The 12,040-nt window shown below is 44.3% G+C and overlaps 1 protein-coding gene across 3 annotated transcripts in view; it reads left to right on the top strand.

Annotated features, from left to right (window-relative positions):
- The window catches only part of SIGIRR (single Ig and TIR domain containing), a 38,657-nt gene that overhangs the window by 15,064 nt on the left and 11,553 nt on the right, over nt 1-12,040 (top strand). For all 3 annotated transcript variants that reach the window (XR_013637093.1, XM_078858959.1, XM_078858958.1), the window contains 6 exons: nt 1,966-2,188; nt 2,834-2,976; nt 3,747-3,896; nt 4,979-5,122; nt 8,933-9,035; nt 10,829-10,979. Coding sequence is in view for 2 of the 3 variants with exons in the window: in XM_078858959.1 (XP_078715085.1) it covers nt 1,966-2,188; nt 2,834-2,976; nt 3,747-3,896; nt 4,979-5,122; nt 8,933-9,035; nt 10,829-10,979 (914 nt within the window). In the remaining variant the exon portion in view is untranslated. The remainder of the gene's footprint in view (nt 1-1,965; nt 2,189-2,833; nt 2,977-3,746; nt 3,897-4,978; nt 5,123-8,932; nt 9,036-10,828; nt 10,980-12,040) is intronic.

Genomic DNA, 12,040 nt, shown 5'->3' with positions numbered 1-12,040 from the left:
TTCATAGGGTAACATAATTTAAAGAAGCGAACATTTACTAAAATATTGTGAATTGAATTTCGATTTAAAGCTTTCGTGACTGCAGGGATTCATCTTCTTGGTTCTTTTGGTAAAGTCACGTAGAAGGGAAATAATAAAATAATACAAAATAAAACATAATAAAATAATTCTCACGACGTTTCGGCCACAACGCAAGCAGCCGTCCTCAGGTGAAGAACAGGTCTGTCGACAGCGTCTTCCCGACAGACCTGTTCTTCACCTGAGGATGGCTGCTTGCGTTGTGGCCGAAACGTCATGAGAATTATTTATTATGTTTAATTTTTGTTATTTTATTATTATTTTATTATTTCCCTTCTATTGTGAATTGATTAATGTTTATGAGCGCTGTGTTGATCCTGTCCCCCTCCCCCCCGACTCATTACAAAGAGATAGAGGGATAGAGATAATACGTCAATGCTTGATTTCATCGTCGGTTGGAATCGGTTCGAAAGCTAAACCTTGAATTGAAGGCATTTACCAATGGCCATAGAATGTGTGTTACTTCACCGCCTTGTGACAATGCACATGTTCACTAATCACTCAGCACTTGTGCAGTAAGAGAAAAAATAGGCGAATGGTAAAGGCACCGCATCATCACGTAGATTTTTCTCTTAGCGATTTCACATTTGCCGGGCCTTTTACAGCAAGGCGTGCACTCTAAAAAAACAGACTATTAAGCTGTTACATTTTATTATTCCCCCCATTTTGCATCGTATATGGGTTCCAGAGACGTCTGGATAATTGGAAAGCCATTCCAATAAATTACTCTTAAGAACCATTTTAGTTTTGAAAAGCCAAACCTGTAATATTCTGTCTGGGCCATCAAAACATGTTTGATTATTCTGCTGTGCAACCCACATTTGAAACAAAATGCGGTATTGTGAATTCAAGTTACTTGAATGTGCAATACGTTTTGAATGATTTTCTTTAATAATATCCATGAGACTAGCATGAAACTTTGAATGGGCACTATTGCAAAATATGTTTAGAAAGCGTCTACCGAAACTACAGCATTATATTGATTTATTGAAGGTCAGCGTCTGTGTATCTTTTTTATTGCTTTAAGCGCTTTTATATTCTGAATAGATTTCTATTGTCTCTGTTTATGCAATTCCTTTTTCAATTCGTTTTTATGTTTGTTTGCTAAACACAGCAATAAATACTTCGGGGAAATGCATATGTCATGTGGGATGTTGGTGGGAGGATAGAAAAGAACATGGAAATATATGAAATGTCAAGTTTAGCAACAAGCAAGCCTCTTCTGTCAGGTGTGTGGGAGCAGTACAATGCTATTGCATGTGAAGCAGGATTTATGTAACAGCATGAAACTGATAAGTTTCTCACCACACAGGGATGCACAATAATCCATAACGATAACTGCTCTTGTTCCCGTGCTTTTTAAAGATGCTTTGCCTCATTGATCCTTCATATTAGAGATTAATTTCTGATGGAAAATGGGATGTTTGAGAGAAATTTCGCATCTTTTTCAGATAATTTACACCTTGTTTTACTCTGTGTCATGAAGCTCACAACATTTACATCATTCAATGCTTTGCAACAACATTTTTGCAGGAAAACGGCATCATGTCATTGATCTCACTTCCCTTTGAAAAATAATCATAAACAATATTCTTTACAGATCGTCTGAAATATCGTGTCTAGGCCTACAATTTTTTGTGGGGGATTAATCTGAAAACTGGGAGCACATGACTGATATATGTATTTACCATTTATACACACCATTCCAATACCCTCGACACAATACACCATCAAACAATGTAAAATAGTTGGATTTTTCATACATTTCTACGATATTGCGAAAGCACACTTGGAGCTTGCTTGTGTGCAGTTGAAAAACCAAAGCTGAGTAATGCAAATCAAAGCGATTCAAAGTTAATGTATTCAAACTGAAATGTCCACCCACAGAATTGACAGCAGCTCCGTGCATGACCTCCCCTTCGCTGCTTTCCCCACCTGGGCCGGAGCGGCACAACATGCCGATGGGCGCATCCCTGTCTCTCAACTGCACCGTGGAGATCGGCACCAACAGGAGCGATGTCACGTGTCCGACCTCGGTCGTTTGGCGCAAGGACGGCATTGCGCTGCCTTCAAATTCGTCTGCTTACAACATAACTGTCCAAGACGCCAGGTGATAGTCCTTTAAATAAATAAATAATGCGTTTATTCTGAAGAGCATTGTGTTAGAACAAGGTATGGCATTGGAAAACTACCACAGAAATACATCTGCAGTCAAATGGCTTACATAATACAACAATTGGGGGCCAGCTGTTCAATTTCCCAGTGTTCAAGGCACCGCACTTAAAAGTGTGATCTGCCACTTTAAGCTAATCAAGCCTACTTCAATCAGCTGTGGCCCAAAATGTTTGCCTCCTGTATTAATTTATGTTATAAGGCAGTGTTAATAATGAAAGTTCCAAGCTGTATTCATTCTGTAATGACGCAAGATAATTCAGTTTCATAAATGTCCCACTTAGTCATGCCATGTCAATAATGTTTTGCTGCATTGTATCCATTTAATTAACTGCACTTTAAATTTGACACACAATAGCTGAGTTATGCCAATTTAAGTAAAAATGTATCTCCTGGCCAAGAACCACTACATCGCTCTGAAACTTTGGATATGGCTTAATGACAACAGGTGGTTGTGCTGATTTCAGACCTAATTTCTCAGTGGTTCTTCCTCAGGTGTTGTCATTTGTGCCTTGAGCCACTGAGCCACGCTTGGTAGGCCGATAGTTGATTTTAAATGTGTGTGTGTCTGTCCATGCGACAGGTTTTCAGATGAGCTCTCAGCTGTGGTCATCACAAGTCGCTTGTCTGTGAGCACTCTGGAATCTTCAAACTTTGGGGCGTTTGGATGCCATTTCCACACTACGGCTGGAAATATCAGTGCAAGCTTCGTTGTGGCGATGGAAGGTGGGTTATGATAGCACGGTGAATAGAGGTACAAAACAAGTCCAGCCAAAACAACTACAGCCAATCCATGAGGATTTACCCTGACTTGGAAAACGATCAAGCATTTTGGCATCAGAATTGCCATCAAAATCCATGCTCCTGTACCGTTCCCATTCTACTGTAATGTGCACTGATGCCTACTTTATTGAGGGTGATATTGGCACATACAAAAACATTTGATTGATGGATCTGCTGTAAATTATGAGATTAAAAAAAATCTGAACTCTTTCAGTCTATGGGGCATCGCGTGATGTCAGGTACAGCCCTTAAATATCACCTTCCATAACTAATGCTGAAGTTTCTTCAAAAGGCTTGTCTTACCCAACACCAGAAACATCGTAATTCAATTCATGTAGTTCAGCACATTTCCATAATTAGAATGGTTATGTAATTGTGTGCCGTAGAATTAAGATAGTGTAAACTATTAAAACTATTTTTATTTTACCATGTAGGCCCACTGAGATGTTAGCTCTTTTTCAGAAGCGACCTGACCATAAATGATAGTTCAACGAAAGTGGCTTATCACGTGGTAATGTATGCCATCCAAATAGTCTAAACGGCATGTTTCAAAAAATTTAAGTGAAACCCAAAGTGTCAAATTTTATGATTTTGTGCATTTGACGAGCAGGTCAGAGCCATTAACTCGCCATCTTTAGTTTGTGTTTTAGGGTAGCGGGGTGAGCGTGGGTGTTGGCCTCTGGGTCGTTCATTTGGCGGTGCTGTGTGTGCAGATAAGGGCCTTGCTCCGAGCCACGTGGTGAGCGCCGTGGCCGCCCTGGTGCTGCTGCTGCTGCTGGCGCTGTCCGTAGCGCTCTACTCACGCTTCAAGCTGGACCTGCAGCTGTGGCACCGCAACACTTACGGCGACTTCGAGACCAACGGTGCGCGCTCGTGTGTGTGGGGCAGCACACTGCGCTATGAACACGTCGACCGAGTTCATTCCCGCTCACAGCATCGGCGACGATTATCTGAATCGGTTTTGGGCCTTCTCTAAGTCATCTCAGCCTTAAAAGAATACCTGGTGAAGTGTTAAACCTCATCATTGGAGAGACAAAGGTGGGCGGCTATTGTGCGGGCCACCCACCCCCTCGTGTGCCATGCCACCTTTCGTAGGTGTTCGCTAACAGCACTTGCCCCTACAGTCTGTTAAAGGCGATACGGGAGATCTTTATAGCTTTGGGGTCGTGCATAATGAGTGGCAGAAGAGCAATAGAGATTGAGGCAAGTTTTGGTCATCGTAAACAACAGCGGTCATTGGTCCGGTAGAAACATTGGTACTTGGAAACTTTACTTATTTCACACCAACACCCATTGTTTATGATGAAATATTAAATGGTTACTTCCTGGCCTATTGGATGTAGCTTATATGTGTGTGTGCGTGGCAGCGACACTATACGGGGAGAAGTGGTGCAGTGGTTAGGGCACGCCACTAAGATACCGGCAGCCGAGTTTGATTCCTGATCATTAAGATAACATCAGTGGCAAGTGTTATAGGGTGTAAACATTAGCAGTGAGGGAACAAAGGTCTCCGGGCGTGTTGTTGATCACACTAGCCCCTCATGTGCCTTCCTCGCCAAATTAGGTGCTTGCTATCCCAACAGTTGTTCATGGCTGCACAGGCAGTGTTTGTCATTGTGCGTGCATCTTTTCACTTCCTTATTCTGAAATCTAAAGCGGAAATGTGCAGATGTGCACTTTGATTAATGGTGACATAGTTGAGTGGTTCGACCTCTACACTGTGATCTATCTCTGGCAAGGTGAATTTGATTCCGAGCAGCGCTGCTGGCTCTGGGTTAAGCACGAAAAAACGACAGAGGGTTAAAACAAAAGTGAATTGCTGTTATTTTCACTGAGCATTCCCAACAATAACAAGGGGGGGGGGGAAACCTGACGCCCCACGTGCGATGGCGTGTGCATGCGCTCGGTATCCCTTGCCCGCTTGCCCGTGCGCTCGTCCCCGCAGACGGCAAGCTGTACGACGCGTACGTCTCCTATGTCAACACCGAGTTCGACCGCAAGTTCGTGCACTTCACTCTGCGGCCTCACCTGGAGATGCGCTATGGTTACCGCCTGCACACGGATGACAAGGACATCCTGCCGGGCTTGGGTATGTTCTCCACTCGAGCAGTTGTGTACCCGTTAATATATGCACATGTAATGGAGGAGATGGTGCATGCCCTACTATTGCACAATGCGACCTTGCCTTCGTGGCTGGAATGTGGATATGGTCTGTTGCTAAGTCTATATTACCCAAGTACTAAACCGACGCTGCTGGCGTCCATCCATTGTTTGAATCTGATCAGCATTTGCATGAATAAACCACATTTTCAAATGTCGAGTGTTTGATACTCTCAGCCTGGTCACCCCTACCAAGGTCGGTACAAAAAATAATTTGTATACTTTTATTTTATTTAAATTAGCACAAGCTAGGATTGGGGCTAAAAATGTATAAACACGTGAAATGATTGACGTGCAAAAGATAGAGCATCCCATTAATTATTAAAAGGTGCCGTGTCGTGTTGCGCGAACGAGTCCTATCCAAATTACTTCGCCACTAGTTCTGCAGCGTCTTATTCTGGGGCCTTTCCATCGCTGGGGCTTAACATCGGTCTCCTGCTGTGTGGTGGTGGCAATAACATTGCCTGACTTATTGGAGAATTGGCAGGCACACCCACACAGTCATTATGCATGGTATGCGCTTGAGAAGGGGCAGGGGGATAGAGGCTTGAACAACCACGCTGCCGTCACGAGCCATGTGAGTGTCATTACGCAAACCCTTGGTATATAGCTGGAGGTGTTGCTGTAACCGGAAACTATGTTGTTGGCGTAAAATAGATTCTGACTTGTCCTTCCCGGCACCTCCGATTAGTGCGGTTGGCTGTGTACGGTGTTAAAGAAGTGGAACACACACACACGTGACGGAGGTCATGGTGACGATGAAGGGGCACGCAGGGCAAGATAACTAACACAGGAGATGTAGACTGATAAAGTCAAGGCACCTGCACCAGTCATTGATCTAACAAGTGGTATGATGGACACAGCATGATGATGACCTGTATGAATAAGATCAATTTCGTCAGCAGTGGCTGATTGTACACAGAGTTGACATGCTGAGAATTTGCTGTATTGAAGTTGTACATCTGTGAAACATGCTTAGTTATTTATTTGAAAGCAATTTAGTGCTGCAGTCCGTTAAGGAGTTCTTAGCATGCCAGCAATGCTGCGTCCCCATCGCAACTGTTTATGGATACTTTACTGTGTATGGCTACTGTATTGTACTGAACAGGATTTGCAACATGCCACAGAAATAATATCTGTATAGGACGTGAATGACAATCCGAGCGCAGAAACGCACGCAGGTGCAGGCATCGAATTCAACCTTTATGTTCGCAAAATAAAACTTACATCGCTTGGTGTGTGTGCGGAGTGGAGAGCGGTGTCACCACAAGTGACCATTATCTGAACCGGTTCCAGGCCTCCCCTTGGTCGATTCGGCCTCAACTGAGAACCTGGTGCAGTGTGTATTCATCGCCACCCTCGTGTGCCGGTGTCAGCCTATAGGGAGATCTTTGTCTTTGGAGTGGAGCGAGAAGGGTCGCAGATATCCACGCATCATGCTGTGATGCTGTTGACCTAATCTTGATTCCCGGGCCACAGACATCGTCGGTGGCAAGTGGTGTCTCAACCTACGCTCGGCCTCCTTTCCAAAGTAGACTAAGACCTAATATGAGCACTTTGTGACAAAGGTGCCGACCACATTGGGTTTGGCTTAATATGTCATCGCTAACAGCATTTGCTCCGACAGTTTGCTCCGACAGTTTGTGTGGCTACGCGGGAAACAATTGTCTGTGTGTGCGTGCACTGTGGGGAGATATGTGTCCTTGGTTGTGACTCGTTTAGAGGAGTTCAAGTAAGAGGGCTCAGGAGATTACTCAGGAAACCGCCCTCATGTTATAATTCAATATCGCACCGCTCCTTTTAATGGGATTCTGTCAGTTACGCTTACTTCGTTTGGCCAAGATAAGCTGGCAGCTGTAGGTAGCGGCATACTTTTCTATAATTATCAATGCATTGTTTTTTAATGTGCCTTTACTGGAGGAATGACGCATTCATTTTTTTGTGAACTTAACATATCAGCTTCTGGGTTCTTTCGGTAAAGTCACGTAGAAGGGAAATAATAAAATAATAAAATAAAACATTATAAAATACAATTCTCACGACAGGTCTGTCTGAAAGACAGCGTCATTCAGACGCTGTCTTTCCAACAGCCCTGTTCTTCACCCGAGGACGGCTGTTTGCGTTGTGGCCGAAACGTCGTGAGAATTGTATTTGATAATGTTTTTTCCATTCTACGTGACTTTACCGAAAGAACCAAGAAGAGGAATCCCTGCAGTCACGAAAGCTTTAAATCGGAATTTAACATATCAGCGTTATTCTACTGTACATCGGTGAAAAAGAGCTTTATAGCTCATCGCATTCCTCCAGTGTAGATAAATATTCTGATTCTGATACAGCAGGAAAGCAATGAAGGTCAGCATTTCGTCTGGCGGTCGTGATTGTTATTGTGATAGAACCACACTCTAAAATAGTTTTTCTGTTTTCGGATGCACATCTTGAACAAATGAATCTTTTACTGTAAGATTATGCGGCATTCGTTACGTCGAGAGCACTGTGGTGGCTTAGAAATGCGCTTGTGTGCCGGATGGTAGGGATTCCGCGGGGATACGATGCCCTCGTCGTTTTTGCTCTTCACGTAGCAAGTCCATGCCAGTTTCCATTTACCGTTCCATTCTCTCCCGGCACGGAGGACTCGTGCTGAATAATTAAGCAGCTCAGCACCAAACTTAAATGAATAAAAGACCCTCTGTTAATACTCATGCCATCACCGGCCCTTATTGGCACCGGTTGCCAAGCACTGTATATTACGCTTCACATCGGTTTGTAAAGAAGGATGTGTTTTGTTACTCGCAAAGGCTCTGTTAGGGCAAAGTACACTGTGAGTTTATCACAAGCACCTGTCCCCCTGCTCACTCGCAGCCTTTAGTCCTGTGGGATTACTTGCATGTGCGCATGAATCCGCGTGTGCGCAAGCTGCAAGCGGGCGTTCACATGTCCCTGTTTGTGCAATGATGCGTGTGGCAGCCTGCCACGTGGATGAGCCTCATGCACTGTTGTCGCGACTGTCGAATTTATAATGAGTGAAAACAAACAAAAGGACGCAAATAAATAAGGTTCAATTCTTTCGAGCAATTTAAATTGACCTTGACGCATCTCAATATGGGTGGGTGTTTTGCTGATTTCTGTGGGGGTATTGTGATATTGGGCTGAACCAGTGGCGCAGTGGTTAGCGCTCTTATCTATGTAATTAGCGAGTGATATTAATCCCCCTTTACCAATCCGCACTGACGACAATTTGTTCAAACAACCTCCATGATCAACACGGCGTGGGAATTCGTTCTACAAGCAGTTGATTGGCAAAGTACTGTAATATTTTGATTGCTGTCATATACATGCGTGGCTTTATATATTTGGCTATACCTGTGAATGGAAGCTTGTCTTATTTCAAATTCAAAACATGCCTTTTTGACTTTGCAACATTACATATTCTCCTGCCACAGTGGCAATCCTATGGATTCTGGATCACTGTCATTGTGGATGATTTGACATTGCTCGAACTTTGCCAGTTGTGCAAGTACCATACTCCGATTAGCATGGTTGGCTCCGTACGGTGTGTGGAAGAAGTTCAACATACATATGTCTATACATACTCGTTGCTCATACAACTGCTTTTTAACTTTTCCAGACAGTTGCTAACGATGTACGGGCTCTTCAACGTTACACGAAGCGTGACGATCTTTCTGTGTTTATGTGTCTTCGTGTGCACGTGTCTATGTTCACGCGTCCCACATGATGGCAGAGCCGTCGCCCGAGCTGCTCATGAACCTGAGCCGCTGCCGCCGCCTGATCGTGGTGCTGTCTGGCGCGTACCTGGCCCAGGAATGGTGCTCCGAGGCTTTCCGGTACCCAAGCATTGAAATTAAAATCAAAGCAATCCTTTGGTCATCCGAAGGAGTATGAGTTTCAAACTGTAGATTGAAATTGGAGAAGCTACCAACATATTGTGACATCATAATCGTCATCAAACGTGCTCAATCTACTCTTGGATAAATTCCTTCAAGTCGTTGCTATCTCTCATGGTTCTGTGATTTAACAATCCACTTAGCGCTACCACAAAAGTGTATTTCCACTATTCTATTTTCTAAGCGGACATACTCTCAAACACATTCCATTCCTTGGCAGTATTGTGCATCAGCAGGCTTGTCCTATGTTTCGATTTAAAGCTTTCGTGAATGCAGGGATTCATCTTGGTTCTTTCGGTAAAGTCACGTAGAAGGCAAGTAATAAAATAATAAAAATAAAACATAATAAAATAATTCTCACGACGTTTCGGCCACAATGCAAGCAGCCGTCCTCAGGTGAAGACCAGGTCTGTCGGGAAGACAGCGTCTTTTGTCAAGGCGCCCTTCCCCCCTTCCAACCCAGCTTAAATATACGCTCCACGCGTGGTGGTGTTTCATTCAGACGCTGTCTCCCCGACAGACCTGGTCTTCACCTGAGGACGGCTGCTTGCGTTGTCGCCGAAACGTCGTGAGAATTATTTTATTATGTTTTATTTTTATTATTTTATTACTTCCCTTTTACGTGACTTTACCAAAATAACCAAGAAGGTTGTCCTATGTTATTTTCTGTAGTTTGCAGTGGCTTACAGTTTTGTAGCCGTGCCTCCATGCCCAAACAGAGAGTTTGCTGATGCTCCTCTGTATTGGCAACTGCTAAGCCAGTCGTAATACTCTTTGGTTCTTTCGGTAAAGTCACGTAGGTAGAAAAAATATCACATTTCCATGGCAGGGGCCAGTATTTCCAAAAAATAGTGGTGCACATTCTACGAACAACCCCCAAACTTGTACTTCACTCACAAAGTAGCTAGATTCATGCACTGGCCAGTGTTGCTTTTTGAACAATGTATGGCAAAAATACACTAGTGTTTCAATCACCAACAATTGGGCAAATCGCCAAGGTTGTGTTTATTTAATGATGTGTTTATTTCGGACGTTTTTTTTTAATGAAATACCAATGTCCATCTGGCCCTCATTTGCAACCTACCATGGTGCGGGACAGTTCTCCTTCCTTGCACTGCTTGATTTGGAATGCCCTCCCACTATCTTTATTCCCATAGTTCTATGACCTCACTCAATTAAAATAAATGTGTTTCGTTGTTTTCTGCTACCCTGTACAATAACCGTCTCTTACTGGCTGTCTGCTTTGTATGAAACACCTTCAGGCCTGTACTTGGCAACTGTAAAAAAAACAACAACATCTGTGTAAATGAATCTACCCAGGGCCAGATTAAGGTTATTAGGGGCCTAAGGCTAATAGGAGGGGGAATACATGTAATACATATTGCAAAAAAATATAACAACTCATCAACATAATGTATTTGACTCAAGGTAGAGCCGTAAAACATAAATCACTCACTGCACTCATATCTGCAAATAAACAAAACAATTTCCAAGCTTTAGCTGTGGCAAAGTCATGATGTCATTGTAATTCAAAGACAAAAAAACTTCCGATGGCTGCGCTACCATTGCTCACCTCTTACTTCAATATCGAATGGAGGGCCTAACAGAGGGCCTACAAAACATGAGCCTATGGGTTAATCCGGCCCTGCATCTACCACATTCTTTCCTCCCAAGGCAATACCGACCTTTCTTTCTCTTGTTTGCCACGTGGTCACGATCCCGGCGTCTGCCAGGGAGGGCCTGCTTCGCCTGCAGGAGCTGACGCCACGGCCCGTGTTCATCACGTTCGACGATGGCCGCCGTGCAGCCCCCCACCCGGCCCTACAGCTCTTGCACCTCTCCCGCCCGCACCCCGTCGTCTTGCCATGGGACTCCACCTCCGCGGTCAGTGGCAGCGCTAGGCGCAGGCAAACCGAGTGACGGCTTGGGACACCCCAAGTATAGCAAGAGGCCTCGGATTCACGACAAAAAAAGGGGCGTTAAATATCGGCTCAAATTCAGATCCTAATAAATAAGAGAGATCAATTGTCTTATCTCTCATCTCGCTACAATTGTATTTTTCTCGACGTTTGTCATCTCGCCAGGATTTCATAGATTGAAACAGGAGTTCCCAAAACGAATTTCTGCTTGGGGTCCCTAATGGGGCAACACCACCACTGTCTTCGATTCTACGCCTCTCCCCCCACCCGCTCTCACTGTGGCGGTCCCTGGTCCCACTATCCCATTTACCCGGTGTAACAGGCTAAAATAACCCCTGCCCCGATTATACCCGGGTATAGTTTGGCCCAGGCCAGAGTATACCCGGGGGGATAAAGTGTCCTCGGCTAAACTATACCCCCCGGGGGTTTAAACTAGACTGGGCCAGACCATGCCCCTCCAGGCCAGAATATGCCCCATGTGAAAGTTCAAAGGCAATTATCCATACAGAGAACAGCCGACAACGAACTTCAATCGATATCTAAAAAGCATATAAATGGAAGTAAGAATCTCAATTTGATCAATTAAAGCATTTTTAGAAGCAGTCGAAGCCAGTGAAGTCGAATACGCGTGCAATTCCATTGACGTGTTGTCGGAAGTCACGGAAAAGGGTTAGGGTTAGGAACTAAGAACTACAGGACTTTACTTGGACCAAGAAGTCAATGAATATGTAAACACCTCTGGCATCTCTCGTGATAGAGTCTGGGCAACAGATGCCGAGATCATGGCCACAGCAGATTAATGTGTATATCGCTCAAAACTATTACTATCATGGGGGTATGATTTGGCCTAGAGGGGCATCATTTGGCCTAGGCCATAATATACCCCGGCGTATAAATTGGCCTAGGCCATAATATACCCGGGTATAATCTAGCCTAGGCCGTTTTAACCCCGGGTATACTACGGCCTGTGGGTATACTACGGCCTGTTACACCGGTCCCACTTGCTATGAGCGGTCTCTCAGTGGT

This window comes from Lampetra fluviatilis, chromosome 8 (genome assembly GCF_964198595.1).
Source record: "Lampetra fluviatilis chromosome 8, kcLamFluv1.1, whole genome shotgun sequence".
In the NCBI taxonomy this organism is placed as follows: domain Eukaryota; kingdom Metazoa; phylum Chordata; class Hyperoartia; order Petromyzontiformes; family Petromyzontidae; genus Lampetra; species Lampetra fluviatilis.
The sequence above is the reverse complement of the archived record's forward strand: the minus strand, read 5'-3'. Positions and strand labels throughout refer to the sequence as shown.